Genomic DNA, 18,200 nt, shown 5'->3' with positions numbered 1-18,200 from the left:
GTCTCCTTTTGGAAGCGAATTAGTTATTCTCTATACGTGTCTGCTTATGTATGCGTGTATTCAAATTTGAAATGTAGGAATTTATCAACTTTTTTCTTTCACTTGACACTGCAGTGTTTTAAAATACCCCAAGTTACTTGCTTCCTAAGCCCCTGATAGGCATGAATTATTAGAAAGTTTATTTTTTTTTGCATCTCAAACATTCCAGAAAGATATTAAATATAAATGCAGTAAGTATTGAAGAACATAAGGAAACCTGAATCTTTGATATCAACAGAGTATCTTTAAAGCTGCTGGTTTTTTTTTTTTTCCACGTATTACTAATAGAGTGATCTCCTAGTCCAGTTTCCCATTCATTCTCTGTCCATTCATCAGGTGGGGAATTAGGGTTCACTATGTGCCACCTGCTCAGCACAGCATGAAGTGGCATAGAAATGAGTTTCTGCCCCCAAGCAGCTTGGAATCCAGCTGCACACAAACAGCCTCGATGCCTTGGTTATGGGTAGGAGAAAATCAAGTAAAGTTTGAGAGGGCATTCTTAGCCGGGCACAGTAAGATGGTAGCAGATTTCCAGGTAAACAGTGAAGGAAGCTTATGACTGCAGAAGAAATGGGATGAACAAAGTACTCAAAATTGATTCGGTAAATTTTTATGGAGGACCTACTGCGTGCTAAGGCCTGTTCTAAGTACAGAAGATACAGCTGTGAACAAGGCAGACAAAAATCCCTGTCAACTAAAAGTTTTCAAAATCAGTAAGTCAAATACATCCCATGCCAGAGGGATATACGTACTGTGCAGAAAAAGCAGAGAAGGGGGCAGGGCTGCCCGGTGGGGTTGGGTTGGCAGTTTAAGTAGAGTGGTTGTGGAAAGTCTTGCCAAGAAGTTGAGTTTGAGCAGACTCCTGAAGGGATGGGGGAGTGAACGGACACAGAACTGAGGGAGGGTGTCCCGGGGGGAGGGGTACAGGCCCTCAAGCCCTGAGGCTTCAGTGCTGGCGAGGGAAGAGGTGCTGGTTGTGCAGTGGGTAACTGGGAGGTTAGCTGGGATGGGGCAAAGGCCTCATTTATCAGTGTGAGGGGTTGGACTTGCCCATCGAGGCAGGTGGGAGCCATTGGAGATTGTTGGGTAGTGTTGATGTCATCACCAAGACCCCCAAACTAACTATCCAGTGCCTCAGGGCTCCACGTCTGGTAGGTGCAGAGGTTTGATTACTGCACAAAGGAAACTCCAGTGTTGTGGGAATCGTGCAGATGTATTTTTCAAATGTTGAGATTGCTTAATCTTTCTGAGGTCTCATTGTATTTGCTTATGTGGTCTATTTCACGTGAATCTTAGGGATTTAATCATTGCTGTGTAAATCATAGTCCTCCCAAGCGATTAATATTCATTTCTTGACATACCCTAAGGCAGGAATCCTTTTCATTGCTCCCTTATCTTCATTTGCTTCTAGGAGGAGAGTTCCAGGATGAATTTCAAGGACTTGATGCCTTAAAAAAAAATCCACGTTATCGGACAGGCCTTGTGTTGCATGAAGTTTCTTAATAGGCCACAGTCGTCTCTAATTCTCATTTCAAACACTCCCTCCCATATAAACATATAGTAGCAATGTGAATTTTAATGATGAAAAAAAAATCTGGGCATATACATCGAACTTTGACTTTACGATGAACTTGGGCACATGAAAATAGTGTTCACTGAGTATTGCTGGCAAATTACACTTTGTTGCCGGGACCAGATAGCAGGAGATCCACAGAGTGTGCAGGGATCAGTAAGATCAAACAGAGAGATAAACTTGCTTCATGGAAAAATGTGAAGGTTTGGGAGTATTGGAGTTAGTGGCAAGGATCAGTTAGAAATGTAATTTTGGAATTAAACTTGATCACTCTTTCACTTCTTATCATCTTCTACTTGGTTTACTTTGAAGAATTTAGATAAATTACTGAGGTGAGGTTCACAGCCGTGCCCAAGCTGATTTGCAAAGACATTTCTTTCAAAACAATTGCTGACTGATTTCACTAATTCATTATCCTGAAAAGATTCCTTAATGCTACTTACAGATCATTACACCTTTTAGAAATCATTACTTTCGCCTCAGGAGTATTGCTTAATGTGGAGGCATTGCCGCCTTCGCAAGGAAACCCTTGCTTCCTGGATGTTAGAATAATGGACCTCGTGTTTATGTTGTCGGGTTTTCTGTTCTTCGGACGTTTCCAGAGGTGCTCCTGCAACTCCTTTTGTCTTGGAAGAGAGGGTGTCAGAGAAGCTGTGCCTGCCCCTTCGATGACGACCGTCAGCCCTGGGTCTCCGGTTTCTCCAGTGTGAGATGGAAAATAGCGGTGCCCCCTCCCCCACTGTCTTTTCCCTGGTATTCAGGTTCCCTGGACTCACTTGAACTTGAAATTTGGCCCAACCCTTTGATGGCCTCACTTCCCTGTTTCTTCAGTCCCTCCTGTCGCCTGCTTGATGCTCTAGTCTTTGTGGAGTTCAGACCTGGTTGCTAACTTTTCTCCTCAGCTAAATGTGTAAGTCCACAAAAAACACCTGGTCGGGTCCCTGACTCTGGAAATGTTAGCAGTTATCAGATTTGTCTCGGGGGGTGAAATGTGCCTCATTACCTATGCTAACTGTTAAGCTACTGTAATGACAAATTTATGTCCTTCAAAGTGCTTATTTTCAGAATACCACATTCATTTTGTTGTTGTTTGAAATTCTGGCCACATTTCTTATCTTCCCTGGTGTGGTTCACTCTTTTTGGACGAGTACAGTCAAGAAAAAAGGCATTCCCGTGTCTGGTCTTCTGTTTGACACTTGGTCATTTGACTAACAGATTTTAGGTTAGAGCAGATATTAATATTTATAAAGTGGGACTGTGCATTATTCATATCCACAAGTACCTTTCTGGCAGGAGACATTAACTTGTGTCACATTATCTAATTATGGACATGATAGACGAAAGTGGTAGGGAGGGAGATAATAGAGTTTATTATATAAGTTATTATTTATTTATCCAACATGGCTGGGGAGTATTACATTCATTCACTCACTTGACATGTCATAAATATTTATTGATATATGGAGGGGTTGGTTAATACCATGTTGAGGTTAAAAGAAAACTTGAGTTAGTATTAATATTTCACAAGTAGGAAGACTGAGATCCAAAGATGTTTCTCAGTTATTTCTGAATAATTGACTTTCTTCGCCTTCCACCAGACTTACTTTCCGGAGAAGTTTGGCACTTACAGATTCAGATTACTGTGTTTAAATTCAGGTCCTCTTGTGTTCTAACCCGTTTCTGTTTATTCCTTCTGCTGACGTCTGTTTCGCTAAAGCTGCTAAGATAGCCCAATGAGAAAAAAGAGCACACTTTCCGGTAGACATTAGATGAGCAATTCCATTATTCCGCCATAAGTGAAAGAATTTTAATGGATATATAGCAGAAGTCTTACAGAGGAGATAGTACTTAATTCAGTCCCTGTAGAGTAGATAAAACCTGGAGAAAGTATTAAAGACCGAGTAAGAGCTTTCAAAGCAGGTAAAGAGAAGCAGCTTTCTAGCCAGAGAGAACAGCTTGTGCAAAGCCATGGGGTCATGAACGCTGTGGGTCACCCAGGGAGCACGTCATTAGGAGGTGTTGCTGGAGTAAGTGGGGAGGAGCAGAGGGGATGCGGGTGCAGAAGTGGGCTCGGATCAGATCGAAACCGGCTTTGGGTTCTGTGCCAAAGACTTCAATAGCCAGATGTTGGGCTTTATTTGGAGACCGTTGCTTCCCAGCTTCATATCCTTAGAAGTTTGATGGGGCTGTTCTTAAAACACTCTCAGTGGGAGTTACACTAAGGCGCCTCTATAGAATAAAACACTGTGAGCGGGTACCTAAGGGATGGCGAGTCATCTGGCTTAATTCAGGGATGGCTTTTTAGAGAATCTAGATGAAGAGGAAATGTGAAACATAAAGGTACTTCTCCAAGATAATTTTTCCCTCAACTAAGATGTATTAATTTTTCAGCAGCAGTACGTTTAGTAACTTAAACTAGTATTCTTTGGAGCTGGTTAAACAAGGAGTTACATGTTCTAGTGGACATTCAAGCTCAGAGGAGGCTGTGTGTCTAATAATGACATGTGCCTGATTAGAAGGCCAGTCCAGCACCGCACAAACATGGGCCAGGGAGAAAGCCTGAGATTATTTGTGAGACATACTGGGGTTCAGGCTCAAAGCAGAGGAAGATGTAAGAGGGGTGAGTTCTACACCATTAGGTACAGTCAAACTAGTTGTCACTAGGGAAGAATTTCCATGAGAAGTCAGCTATCTTGTTTAGATTATTTTTAAAAATTTTCAGAAATGTAACTGTTTAATGTCTAACTTTGAGTAACTTCCTGGGAAAACCACCAAAGAGAAACTGATTGAAAAATATATGTCCAAGTGCCTGGATGAGTTGACATGCTTTATGGGACTGTTCATCATAAGCCATTTATGAGATGTCTTAATAATCTTTTTGAAGAACCAGTTTTTATTATGTTAATCACCTCTGTTGCTTTTATCTCTATTGCATTGATTTTTTTTTTCCTCTGTATATTTATTATCTCCATCTTTCTTGTTTCTTTGGGCTTGCTTTGTTGTGCTTTTTCTAATTTCATTTAAATGCTTAGCTCATTTGTTTTTTTACCTTTCTTATTTCCTGTGAAATTTCTCTTTAAACACAGCCTTAACTGTCTCCCATCAGTGTTAACAGGTGACATTTCTGTTCTCCATTTTTAAATATTTGGTTAATTTTCCTATAATCCCCTTCCATTAAAAAAAATTTATCAAAGGAATTTCCAAACATATACAGAAGGAGAGGCAGTTGTGCTTCACCAGCTGTCAGTTCATGACTGGTGCTGTTTTAATCTATTGAGAACTCAGCCAGCAAATCGACTAGAATTGGAAGTGCTAGAAAGGCCCTGCAGAGTGGTATCTGTTACATTAAAAGCACTCGTGGCTGGCTGGCCTTACTGTGCGTCGCTACTGTTTTCCAAACCTCAGACTGGCCTGTTAAATGGGAAATTATTTTAAATTTAAATTATGACCACTATAAACATGTGATTCTCTGACACTGTGCCCAATAAATTATTAACGTTGTACAATTTCAACAAAGATGCCAGAATCAAGGAAACACGAGGATGAAGTCTAAAGAGACCTCACAAATTACCCATTCCACCTCCATTTTAGTAATGAAATAAATTGGAGCCCAGAGGGCTAAGTGCCTTGCTCAAGGTCAGTCTAGTGACAGAGCTGAGATTGTGGTCTCCTGGGCCAGGACCTCTCCGTGGGGAGAACAGACCTCTGGGCTGTCTGCTTTTGTGTGTGTGCAGCTGAGGGTAGATGGTTCCTAATTCAGGCAGAACTGTGAAACCAGAGAGTAGTGTTCTGTAGTCCCAGTCTCTCCTCTCCTTGTTTTGTTTCATGAATTTCTTGCTTCTGGAGACACAGTTTGTCTTCTCTTAAGCTCTTCTCTGTCCCCACCAGCTTCCTGTTACCAAAAAGGAAATTATCCTTCCCTTACATAATCTTTTCCTCTGTTTCAGGATTCCTAGGAACATTTTATTCACATATTTGGTATGATTTTGATTAGAGTGGTGCGAAATTGTACTGTAAACTCCTCTTTTCTAGCGTTTTAAGTCCTTAGCGCCTTGTTCAGTTTTTGCTGTATGATAGGTATCAGTATCTGTTTGAGGAATGAATGATTGGAAAGAAAGGATGAATGAAAATGAATGACTTCACGTTCTGCAGTTCCCCTCTGGCCCCTCCTGTTGTGTTGCTGAAGTGTCTGACGAAAGCGCATGTTCCGTTGCTGTGACTTATCATTCGTACATGTTTTACTGTAAATTGATTTGGTAAGTTGGATCAGTACTGTGCTTTTTTTTTTTAAAGACTTCCCCACGTGAACATAATATGAATCAGTGGCCATGTTTCTTATGTATTTAGGAGGTTTGCATTGGTTTAAGAGTCTTTAAAAATTTTGTGTGTGCATATTTTAGTATTTCCATTGTTTTAGATTCAGGCTTTGCCTCTGGTACATAGTTACATATGCCTAACATGTTTCACTGTGTGGAAATGCCTATAAAACAAGTTTTTATAACATGAATCGTTTCTACTGATAACTATCATTTGCCCTCCCTGCTTTGCACTGATGATAGCACAAGGAAGAGAGGGAGAGGGAAGCACCAGGTTTTGGAATATCTGCCTTAAACTACAAGTGGAGAGAATGAAAGCCCAATGCATTAGATTCCTCCTTGAGCACAGCTGAATGTCTGATAACAGCCAGCTGGGAGCTGGGGGAGTTAAGAGCAGCAATTTTACATTACACAGGAGTTTCTAGGCTGGCATGGAAAGAGATGCCAGTATTAGCTATTTGCATCTTACTGTAGCCACAGGGATATGTGAACAGCTGGAGAATTAATTTGATATATATTCCCAGAAGCCTCTCTCCTGCCAACAGAATTCCATTACTGTGAGCTTCTGAGTGTGTACCATGAATTTGCGCCTTGCTTTTTAATATCTACTGTAGCATATTTCTGGTAAATGGAATGCCACATAATGGGGTGCAGCCATATCTTGGTTTGGAGTAAACTCCATTACTCTAAGCTGATACAAGGTAGAAAAGGTAAGGCTCTGAGTTTACAAATGCCTTCTGCCTGCAGGAAGTTGGAGATTTCAGATGAACACACAGTATTTTGTCCAATAAGTACAGTCATACCTGAAACATTTTATTCCATGTTAGTGGAATTTCAGACACCAGCATGCAGACGGAAAGATATTTTGAGGAGCGGAGAGATGGAGTCTAGGACCGGTTAGGGTTGCCGTGGCTGGTTCCTCCAGCCCCTGGGCACGGGGTGTGTGTCAGGGGGTGAGTGCAGCCCCCCGGGGCCACTGCTTCCCAGATCTGGAGTTGCATGTATCTCTGTACATCTTCCAAGGCTCCTTCTTTCACATCCTTTCCCCCAGGCCCCCACTCCTACCCTCACAATCACTACTCTTTTCTTATTAGCCTTTACACTTAGAATCTGTTAAATCAACTGTGGAAAGAAGGCATTTCAGGCACCATCAAGAATATTGAAAAGTAGTCTGGGGCAGAAAGACCAAGTCCAGGATGAGGCTGAAGGTGGCTATTGGAAGTACAGGTGTTTCAGTGTTTTTGCTTTAGTACCATATGTACACTCTTAAAAGAAAAAAAAATTCTGCAAAACCATTCACTGCACTAAAAATAAGAGAGTTGTTGGAAAAAATAGGGAAGGGATAGGTGACTTAAAACCTATGAAACTGTGTACCCAGAGGATAATATAAATAATAAGAATCTAAATAAAAACCCTGACCCAGGTAAGCTGCCCGTAACATTTGCACCTGGAGCCGGGGCAGCCTGTCCTTGCAGCCTTGCACACTCCTGAGCTCATGCTGCTTGCTTCTGGGCGTGGGGCCTTGGAGACGTTTACTTTTAATGGAGGCTAGTTTCATCAGAATTGAACATAAGATCCAGGGGAAGCTTCTTCATCATGATTTTTAAACATAGGGGAGAATATGTGTCTCTAGCCTTTTTATTTGTACATGCAGCCTCCTCGGATAGTTAAATGTAGTGGCAAGTGTAGTCATTAGAGCAGCTGTTTCTTGCACTAAAGGAAGGAATTTAAACAAGATTACAAGCCTTTTTTAAGGTGTTTATTTAATTGCGAAGACTTTGCCTTTTAGCGTGAGAAAGCTTGTTCCTGATCTTTTCATAACATTAATGTTCTGGGAAGAAAAATCCCATATGAACCAACACACCTTCTGCATTATAGTCGCATCATTTTTTTTTCAAAGTATGTATTAACTAAAATGACATTAAAGAAATACGTGTTTTTATGGTTCAGTGATAACTGTTAGGAGACAAGGTCCTCAGTGTCCTTTTATTACTTCTCGGACGTGGGTCCTGTGCTGTCTTGGCCCAGGTGTACCAGTAAGACATGCTCTCTAGAACAGCAGTTCTGAGTGTGGGCCACAGGTAGTATATACAAGGTCAAAATTATTTTCACAGTAATATTAACATGTTATCTGCTTTTATTCTGTGTTGACGTTTACACTGGTGGTGCAGAAGCAGTGCTGGTAAAACTGCTGGCATCTTCACATGAGAAGCAACTTTGGCCCCAAACTGTGCTAGTCAGTCACCACTATGCGCTTGCAGGGAAGTAAATACTAGTAACCAAATAAACCAAATAAATCAGTTTCCCTTAAAATGGCCCGAAGCAGTGTAAGTTATTAATTTTATTAAATTTCAACCCTTGATTACACATCTTACTCCCTGAAAAGGGCAGTATGCACAAAGTAATCCTGCTCCTTCCTGAAATGCCTCAGTTGTCTTCAGGTAAAGCATCGTATTTCCAGATGTCTTCTAAACACCGCAGTGGAAATGTTAGGTTTGCAGTTATAACTGACTCTTCTTTACTGGAGTACTCACATTTTGGACATACTTGAACATACATGCATTTTAATTTATCCATGGAATTACTAGATTTCTCTCATTTCATATTTGGAGAAAATCACATTAGGATTTGGTACTTTGCAGAAGTTACCTCTGCAAATGTATTTTTAAGTTTGTATCTCAATTATCTTGACCTTTCAGGCTTCTTGTCACATGGAGAGGACCAGGAAAAAGACTACTTGATATAAATAGTTAAAGGGCAGTACTCCTGTTTCTAACTCCTTTTCTTTTTTTTTTTTTAAACCCACTGATCAGTCCAAGGAGAAATCAGGAACTATGTCAGAATCAGAACCTTGATCTTTGTGCTGTATGTGTGGATTTACTTAGGAAAAGAGATTTTAAAACATCAGATTTGCCAAGTGCCGTCAGCAGCACTGTTGGGCTCAGATTTGGTTTCCATATAATCAAACCTCACTAAATTTTTTGCTTTCAATCCCTGTTGGTTGGCTGTTAAATTATTTTAAAGTATAATGTTCTGTAATAGAAAAACATAAAAGCATTTGTCTCAGAAGCATGTTGTACTTGATCTTATAAAGCAGTGGTTGCTAAGGGAACTGTTTGCCAAGAAGAAAAGCAAACTATTGATTAGGATGGAGGCAGAGAACTGAAAGGGCTTTCTCTCAGAGAAGGAAGTAAAAGCACTTAAGTCATTTTTGGCATCAGAGTCGGATGGCTCCAGACTGGACACAGTGGTGGTGTCACTTCCCGAGGGGATGGGCAGGCTTACCTGTGCGTCATCAGGTGCAGCCTGGCACTGCTGCCTTTCTGCTGAGAGCAGGGAGGAGCCGGGGAGAGCATTAAGGACAGTTGCCTTTGAATTCTGATTCCACACTCAGGGAAAATGGTCTTCCTGCAGGGAGGTGGTGAAAAGCATCTGGCCGTGAAAACAAATTGGCTCTGAGACAGGCTCCTTGGAAGGGCTGTTGATGCCAGCCAGGTGATAAGAGGCCGAGGTCTGGAGCTGAGCTGGGAAGGAGACTAATGACAGATGATGCCTGGAGAGAAAGGTGCCAGAGGATGGCCGAGCATCTCTTCAGAATTCATGCCTCATTAACATTCCACTAATGAGCTTTTTAAGATGAGATTTTTATTGTGTAAACATGTTCATTATATTGAAATGTAGTTTTCTTTGTGGTTTTTTTTATATATACATTTTTGACAAGATACTTTCTATTAAAAATAAAAACCATAGCCAGCAGCATGGACCATACCAGTGACATAAAATGTATATATAGTTATTAAATGCTGTACTAAATTCCAGGGTGAGGGGGATTTAAAGTTGGATAAGAACTGGCTCCTGCCCATGAAGACTCTGTTTAATGGGGAAGTTTGACGTACCTAAAAGCATTACCAGAAAGGACAAAAGGTGTGTGTGGGTGTTTGTAGAAGCATAGAGGATACAGCAGCTCAGGGTTGGAGAAGATGTCTGAAAAGAGGTAACCTTTGAATTGGGTCTTGAAGGATGAATAGGAATTATCAGAGGAAGGAGAGGAGGAAGTGTTCTAGGCAGATGGTTCTCCATGAACAAAGGCATGGCAGCATTTATTGAGGATTTGTAGTGAGAATCTCAGTGTGCTTCTTAAAGTATTGGGATGCGTGAGGGATTGTTGCATGAGTCTGCACAGGTAGGCACAAGCTGTTATTGTGAGGAACCTTCTATTCTACTGTTTGGACTTTTCTGGTTGGCAAGAGAGACTGAGCAGATTTGTCCATTGAGGAAGAGGACTGATGACAGTGTGGGGAGTGGGGCGGTGCAGGGGTGAGAGCAGTTGCAGGGAGACAGGTTGGAGAATGCTGCTGCGATTCAGGAGTTATGTCTTCAGGGAGTTCCAGTTATAATGGAAGAAAGGGATGTTTATTGTGGGAAAAAGTCTTCATCCAAATCCACTCAATTTGGTAATAGATGACCTGCACATATTTACAAAGAGATTTCTTCTCAGAATATGGGACGAGAAAGAGGAGAAATAGAATTTTTCAGTGGTTCAAATTTACTTTTTTACTAGTTTTTAAGTTCCTAGGGTTAAACTCACTTTGAATTACAAATCTGAATATACAGTCACAAAAATTCCTTCGTGGTAAATTTCACTGAACTGGATTAGGCTGGTTGTACTGATAGCAGGTCAATAAATACAGAGATAAGAAATCATTTGCATGTGCCTTTTTGTCATGTTCTGTAACTAAAGACTAAATCATCACTTATTTTACCATGTTGAGTTGTTTCAGTATATTCTGATTTTCCTTTCGAAGTAGTTTAGTAATTTCATTGTCATCTTGAAGACAGGAATGTTCCATCGTGTATGTACATGTTATATACCTGTTATTTCTAGAGACCAAACACAGGCTAAATAGGAAAACAAACTTTATAGCAGATAACTGGTGTTTTTGTTTAAACTTCTAAAATTGTTTTACTAAGAACTGACGCTTTGATTAAATAAGAGAGCCTGATCTCCTGAAATCAAAACACAGGAGGTTTGCTGTTCTCCTTTTTCAAAGAATCGCCCTGAAACTCTTTATTTTGTAAGTGACTTTCTTCTAAAGACCCCTTGACAAGAAAATTATTTATTTTGGTGAAGGAGAACAGTCTTTCCCTGATCTAGGCAGTAAGTCAGTGGTGTCACCGGAAGGAAAAGTTAGCCTTATGAAAATCATAGCCATTTGTTTGCACTGTCTTCTGTGAAAATACATTCTTTAGATGGTTTTATTCCTGCCTTACTTTGAGCAACAGGTTTAAGTATCTTAAATTCAAGCACTTAAAAAAATTCTCTCCAGATATGGTTTATCAGAAACATGTTTACTATTTAATAGTTGGTACCCGTTAAAGTGTGATAAAGTATCTATTAAGATAATGTTAAGAGGGAGAAAAACCCATATAACATCCCAGAGGCTCATAGAGAAATAGTCCGGCTTCCTACAAGAGGTGTTTCAACTGTGAGGAATATTAGTAAGGTTTTGAGTCTGCCTCTGGCTCTGTCCTGTTTTCTTCATTTGTCTGAACTGGGTCCCGTGAAAGTTGGTTTTAAAATCTACTTTATTTCTTACAGTCAGCTCCATTCCATGACACAGGACGCTGATTGGGTCTCAGCTTCAGAACTGGACGACCTCCGCCTCTCGCTAGGCTGTAGCTCTTCTTTCTGTTTGTTGTTTCCGGCTTTGGTTGCGGGCAGTAACAGACATGCGCATCTGTGCTGAAGGGCCCTGGAGGACGCCTCCTCTCTTGTGCCCCACCCCTGACTTTGGGGTGGTCTGTTCACGTCTGTCATCCCCACTTGGTGTAGGAAGTTGCAGAGCTGCTTTAAACCTGAAGCTGGTCTCTACCAGCTAGAGTGGAAAAACCGTGGGATTTTTGGAATAATTTTGTAGATTGACAGATGCGACTCCTGTAATTTTACTGAACTTGGGAAAATCCTGGAATCTTTGCTTAAAGTTAAAACCTGTAAAGGAATCTGAATTATTACTATAATAACACGTCAGAGAAGTAGTGGTTTTTGATTACAGATGTCTGTATATATAGCTATTTAATGTTGGCGTGCATGGCTATATGTCAGTCTTCCCATTTATTAGGAGGTTGGGTTTCATTCATTTGTAAAATTGCGGCCACACCGCCTTTCCGTAAATTGAGATGTCAGAATCAGATGTTCATCTTAACATCCTTGCACATTTTTGCTTTGGTACAGGTCTTTGAATAAAGCTAACAAAGCAAACATTATGTGGTTGTTAATTGTTTTACAGATGAGAACTGGGATGATGACCAACTGCTTGGTTTTGAACCATGCAATGAAAACCTTGTCTCTGGCTGCAATATAATCAATGGGAAATGTGAGTGTGACACCATTCGAACCTGTAACAATCCCTTTGAGTTTCCACGGAAGGATATGTGCCTTTCAGCTTTGAAGAGGATTGAGGGTAAGTCCTGGTTTTCTCAGTCGTAAGCCTTAGCATTGTGCGACTCTGAGAAGTGATAGTATTTGAGCTTGAAAAGGCAAGGACAAGCTTACAGAGATCGGTAGCTTTGATGATCCCAAGCAAGATGCAGAACGTTGACCAGGTGCGATGGTGATAGTGTGTGCGTGTGCGTGCGTGCGCACGTGTGTGTTTCCTGAAAGCTGTGGAGTGGTGATACTGCGGTAGTACGGGCAGGGTTGTTTGTGCCAGCTTGCCTGGGTCACCTCTGCATAATGGATGATTGCACACGTGGCGTGCTTGAGATCAGCATCTGTTGTCACCACGTCTGTTCCGTTTGATTTACCGTGGGATGGTGCCCTGTGCGGAGGGTGCTAATTAGAATTGCAGCTCATCTGGCAGGAGTGCCTATCTCTTTAGAGGAGGTGGGAGAGTTCTGCAGTGACAATCAAAGGCTGAGGTTGGTTTTGCCACGGGGCAAAATCACATAGGTGATTGGGCGCATCCCCTCTGGAATGAAGTCAGGAATCACGTTAAAATAACAAGAAAATTATATTAATGTGGCCCATACCTTTTGTACATTCATGCATAAAACCTAGAGAAGAGATTGAGGACTTGAAAATCCGATTCGTGTCTGCAGTAATCATGAGTGGCACACCTAGAGCTCAGTGCTGGGCCTTGCCGCCAGAATTAAGAGGGTGAGGTCTGGGTTTGAGTGTCAGCCTTGAGCTCTCTCTTAGCCCCAGGTTTCTTGGGTGAAAAAAAGAGGGCTGAACAAGACATTCTTAAATATACCTTTTATCTCTGCATTGATACTGTTTTAAGGTGGAGGAGTTGGTAATAGAGTTTGGAATACCAGTGATTTTTGAAGTCCAGAATCAAGCTCATGAAGGTAGTAGAGCAGGATTGAATGTTTTTGTTTCTTTTGTTTTTAAAATTTTTTTATTTTATTGAGTTATAGTCAGTTTACAATGTTGTGTCAATTTCTAGTGTACAGCACAGTCCTTCACTCATACATGAACATACATATATTCATTTTCATATTTTTTTCACCATGAGCTACTACAAGATATTGAATATATTTCCCTGTGCTATACAGTATAAAGTTGTTTTTCTGTTTTATATATACCTGTCAGTATCTGCAAATCTCGAACTCCCAGTTTATCCCTTCTCACCCAGGATTGAAGTTTTTGAATTAAGTTTCCAAGATGTTTTAAATGATAGTGAAGAATAAGAAATGTACAGTAGCCTCTAAAATAGCATTTCTTTTTGGGTTTACTAATGCTGCTGAATCACTAAAAGAGAGCATGGTAGAAAACAATAGAAATAAAAAATTTAAAACCACAGAGAGTCTTAGATAATACTGAGTCTAGATGAAGAGGTCACATGTCTACTTAATTAATTATTCATGCATATTTAAAATCACATCATATATGATAATACAGCAGCTTAGATGACTACTTTTCGCTGTTTTTTACATTTCATGAAACTGTTTTATTCACATGTTTCAAAAGCATCTTGATTGCCATCACTGTCTTTGCTGGCGCTGCCTCCCCTGGTTTAAAACCCTTTTCTGAGCACTGCCATCCAAGTCATTGGAGATGCAGCTGATTTTGAATCCAGGTTATCACAAGAAGTTTTGTTCTACAACGGGTTGTCTTTTTGCATAATACTAGGACAGTTGCATTTTTAATTAGTGAGGTGTATATTTACGATCTCTGCAACGTGGAGATTCACTGCATTGATTTTTTTTAGAGTGTTTCTAAAAAGGCTGTTTATGAGATCCAGCACTTCCAATTTTGAGACCATTCCCTCAGGAATCATTGCTGAAGCTGATTAAATTTCTTTACCCCGTCCTCCCCCTCTTTTTTTTCACAGATTACTGTCAGATGGCCTCTATATAATCCAAAAGTAGAATCGGTTGAGGTCATTTAAGGTTAATGTATCTTCCACAAATAGCAGTTTGTTTTTCAAAATAAAGCACGCTGCAATATTTGAGGTCTTGTAAGATGTCCGTATTGAGGGATTTCCGTTTCCTGAGAAGCCATTTTGAAGGAAAAGCTCTCTGTATATTCAAGTATATATTGCAAATGAAAGAGTGATGATATATCACTGTGTATGATTAAATCATTAACAGCACTGCAGAGTTGGAATGCTGTAGGAATTTAGGGACAAAGAATGTGACCTGGAATTATATGATAAGGTATTGTGGAGGGGATGGGGTCTAATTTGAATGGTAATGGGTTCCAGGAAGGAGAATGATCTGGACAAAAGATTAAAATGTAGAAGTGAGATTTGCATGACTTGTATGTGAGACACTGGGAAAATGAGTCTAAAAGAGCAAGGTTTTATGTTAATAGGTAATAGGAAATCAAGGCGGGGAGGCAGGGCGTCTTGGGCCTGGAGCAGGGAGCTCAGGCCTGGTGATCTGAGCTGTCAGGAATCAGTGTAGGTTTATGAGCAGAGAGCAGCAGAGCGTGGCGAAATCAGTGTTAAGTAGACCAGGGGTATGGAAGGAATTAGCAAGGGGAGAGACTGCGGTCAGGAGGCTCCTTGGAGAGCTGTTTCTGTTACTTAGATGTGGTGCCACAAGAGACTGGGCTGGGGGCCGCGGGGAAAGAGCAGGGAAGAGATGGATACACACTGTTTTAATGGAAGAACGTGCAGATAACAGATAAGGGGCAGATGAAAACACACAAAGAAGATGCTAGGGTTCCTAACCTGAAATAGTAGAATGATAGTACAAGTAACAGAAATGTAAAAACTCCTTTGAGATGTTTATAAGGTGGAAATGAAAAGGAAGGTGGTTGTTTTAGAGGATTCTAGGGTCAAGAGGGACTTTTGAAATTCAGGGGGTAATAGAGCATGTTTGAATGATGACAAGAATGACCTAGTAAAAAGGAAGAAACTAGTGATGTAAGAAAGGTGATGGTTGCAGGAGCAAAGTCTTTGAGAAGGGAGAGGAGTAAAATCGCTCCTAATTCTCAGAGATGTTATAGAACAAGGGTGTCAGCTGACACTGAGGTGGAAGAAGAGGTGTGAAAACCTGAGGAGAGAGGAAATGGAAAATAGACATCTCAGAGGGAGGATGAGGGGATTAAGTAGGGGACGTGTTAGGGTCTCCTGCTAGTGCCGACAGCTTGCTTGAGGTCAGCAGTGATAAGTTTGAAGGGAGGCCAGCCAGCACGGTGGTGTGCTCTTCCCCAGTGCTGGTACAGACGCCGTGGAGGTGGAGACGTGGGTTTAACCAGGGTTAGGAGTTTTCCTGATGAGTCAGATGGAAGAAGAAGGGCACTGAAGTTGAGGGTTATGCAGGAGAGTGTGCATCACGACTGGCTGTCCCGCTGCTGCTCCCGGCAGCAGTGAGTAGGGAAGGGACACTGAGGCAGAGGTTCTGGAGACAAATGCAGCAACTTCATGGAGCTGGTACCTCATCTGGCGACCTGTGCATCACACACACAAAGCGTTATTTTTTTAAGGGGAAAAGAAGGAATGATCTGAAAGTGATGAGAACAAAAAGGACATCTGTTCCCCACCCCCAGGATTTACACCCCCATCCGCACTTGCGACAGCTTCAAGGGACAGAGAGCAGTTGGGGAGCACGAGCACCCAGGCTTCAATTAGAGCAGGAAGGTGAAGGGAGCATCTGCAGGGGAGAATTGGGGACATTTTGGTGAGGACAGTCCATGAGTTCTAGAAGGCACAGTAGGAGGATTCAGGAGGGAGGGTTGTGCAGAGCATGGGTGATTGTGCAGGGCCAGGAGAGATTAAGAGTCTGGAGATGGCGAACGACCTGGTAAATTTATACGTTCTTGCGGTTTCTTATGGGAAGGTGAATAGTTAGTTCTAGCCTTCTTTTGAGGACGGTTCTTTGGGGCATTGTGTGATATTAAGGTACATATGCAGCTGGGAATGGGGCAGAAGGAATAGTGTTCTTGCCAGAACATAATCAGAGCACATGGGTCCCCATTTCTATGTTTGGGTGAATCCTGAACATGAATTCTAAGCATAATTACAGCGCCATTTAAAAAAATGGGTGAAAATCATTGCAGGATGTTTATAGATTTATGAAGAATATTGGCATTTTGGAAGTATTTAAAAAGTTCCTGTGTATTACTTTTATTTGTTTAAAAGGGAGGGCATTGGTCATGGATTTTACCAAATATTTTCTTTCCCAAAATATATGAATACATCATCATAAAATCAGTTTGTCACAAATTTAGAGGAAATAGGATACTGGTTAACAGCCAGCCACACCTTTGTACAGGACGGTTTGTCAGAATCATCTGCATTTCTCTCTGAGGAGGAAGAGAAAAAATGATAAAGGGAATGACCTGCGAGTCATCCCACCTTGATCTTAACAAAGTTGATGATCCGATGCCATAGTATCCGTCTGCCATTGGTTTGGTGGGTGCTGCACTGAGCGCCACACCATCAGATTAGCAAAAGCAGTACCAGCCTCTGTGGCCTGCCACAGGGTTTCCTGGAGGAGCCTCTCTGGGCTTGGTAATGGTAGTTAAAGTTGATACGAAAGCCTTCCATGATACAGTGAGCTAGTTGGAGTTTTAAGTTTGCATGTGACTCCAGGTTGGGGTGAGTAGCTTTTATTTTCTTAAGAAATTACTGTAATTCAGAGTGGTTGTCATAAATTCAGGAAGTAATCAGAAATAAGAAGCCACATCCTGTTCAGAGACGGATGTAAAACACAGTAGAAAACATTCATTTATTGGTCCCCTCAGCAGATCCTCACTGAGTGCCAAGCACATCCTAGTCCCAGGTGCGGGTGCCGAGGACACAGTCTTCATGGGCCTTACATGCGGAAGGGGAGGGTGACAGTAAACACAAAAGCAAGGGAGAAAGGATCACGTGGTATGATAAGTGCTGTGAAGGATAATCTTCAGGGTGCTATGATGGAGAATTACCGGCTTGACTAGGGAAGTTGTTTTAGATACAGATGTCAGGGACGGTTTCCATGGAGGAAAGACATTTGACCTGAAGTCTGACTATAAGGAGTCCAAGTTGTGATGATCTCAGGGGAGAGAATTCCGTACAGAGGGCACTGCAAGTGCGAAAGCTCTGAGGGGAGAACGGGCTTGGTGTGTTCAGAGAATATCAAGAAGAAGCAAAAAGGTCGATGTGGCTGGAATGTCGGGAGGGAGGGAGGGAGAGGAGGATATGGGTCAGATCACACACGACCTTGAGATGTTGGTGGATCTTTGATGAGTGGATCTTTGATGAGTGCACAGGAAAACTGTTGAAAGATTGTGAACAAGAGTGTGATGCAATTTGATATGTGTTCTAAAGAAATATGGTGGAAAAGAGACTTGAGGGGGCTGGAAAGATGCAGGAATGGGTAAGCGTCCACAAGTAGAGGTTCTTTCAGTAGTTCAGGTATGAGATAATGGGGACTTGGCCCTGAGAGCTGGAAATGGAGAGGTGGGTGGATTTGAGATGATTTGGAACTAGACTTATTGATGGATTACATGTGGGGGTGAGAGAAAGAAGAGTCAAGGAGAACTCTTAAATTTGGGGTTTATGCAAATTTTAGTGCTCTTTACTAGGACCAAGAGCAGATTTAAGGAGGACTTAAGGAGGACTTAAGAGCTTTGTTTTAGACAAATTTGACACCTAAGTAGAGCTATTTGTCATTTAAGTAATTTTTGATGTAATTGACTCATTAAGTAACATTCATACATGCATAGCTTCACGGTAAGTTTACTGAGGACTACAGAGATAGACATGTCCTTGAGGAGATGTCAGCTTTTCCCACAAAGAGATATAACCTTGTGAAATTCTTGAGGAAAATAAAGTCAA

The 18,200-nt window shown here is 41.4% G+C and overlaps 1 protein-coding gene across 3 annotated transcripts in view; it reads left to right on the top strand.

Moving 5' to 3' along the window:
- Positions 1-18,200, top strand: part of CRIM1 (cysteine rich transmembrane BMP regulator 1) — a 186,615-nt gene that overhangs the window by 25,889 nt on the left and 142,526 nt on the right. For all 3 annotated transcript variants that reach the window (XM_010999649.3, XM_031466837.2, XM_031466836.2), the window contains exon 2: positions 12,216-12,389. In XM_010999649.3, the coding sequence (XP_010997951.3) occupies positions 12,216-12,389 (174 nt within the window). The remainder of the gene's footprint in view (positions 1-12,215; positions 12,390-18,200) is intronic.

This window comes from Camelus dromedarius, chromosome 15 (genome assembly GCF_036321535.1).
Source record: "Camelus dromedarius isolate mCamDro1 chromosome 15, mCamDro1.pat, whole genome shotgun sequence".
NCBI lineage: Eukaryota > Metazoa > Chordata > Mammalia > Artiodactyla > Camelidae > Camelus > Camelus dromedarius.
This window is presented reverse-complemented; position numbering and strand designations above follow the sequence as displayed.